Consider the following 456-nt stretch of genomic DNA (forward strand, 5'->3'; position numbering starts at 1 on the left):
AGCAGCAGCAGCAGCTGCTGCTGCAGGAACGCCACTGCAGCAGCGTCTTCAAGCCAGCTGCTGCATCTGCAGCAAGAAGAGCAGCTTCAGAGACAGCTGGTGGGCGGAGACAGAGACAGAGACAGAGGCTGCTGCTGCTGCTGCTGCTGCTGAGGAGAGACACGGTTGGGGGCCCCACACCCAGGGGCTGTCGCTCTCTATCCCGGGGGTCGCTGCTGCTCCGAGCTGGCACCACCTGCAGCAGCAACAACTGCAGCAGCTGCAGCAGCAACTACTGCAGCAACTGCAGCAACTGCTGCTGCAGCAGGAGAGGTACAGGCAACAGCAGACGTCGTATACGAAGCAGTAGCGCGAGCTTGACAGTCAAAGCACCCGCTGCAACAGCTGCTGCTGCAGCGTAGACTGAGCTCCCTTGGGAAGCCCCTGCCTGTGTCTTCACAGATGTCTATGCAGGGA

General features: G+C 61.0%; 1 protein-coding gene across 1 annotated transcript in view; it reads left to right on the forward strand.

The window, feature by feature from the left end:
• EMH_0044550 (uncharacterized protein) overlaps positions 1-456 on the forward strand; it is a gene marked incomplete at both ends in the record, with an annotated part of 2,886 nt that overhangs the window by 719 nt on the left and 1,711 nt on the right. The window contains one exon of the mRNA XM_013495970.1: positions 1-312. Coding sequence (XP_013351424.1) covers positions 1-312 — 312 coding nt within the window. The remainder of the gene's footprint in view (positions 313-456) is intronic.

This window comes from Eimeria mitis, genomic scaffold, assembly GCF_000499745.2.
Source record: "Eimeria mitis Houghton genomic scaffold, Emh_scaff1849, whole genome shotgun sequence".
NCBI classification, from domain to species: domain Eukaryota; phylum Apicomplexa; class Conoidasida; order Eucoccidiorida; family Eimeriidae; genus Eimeria; species Eimeria mitis.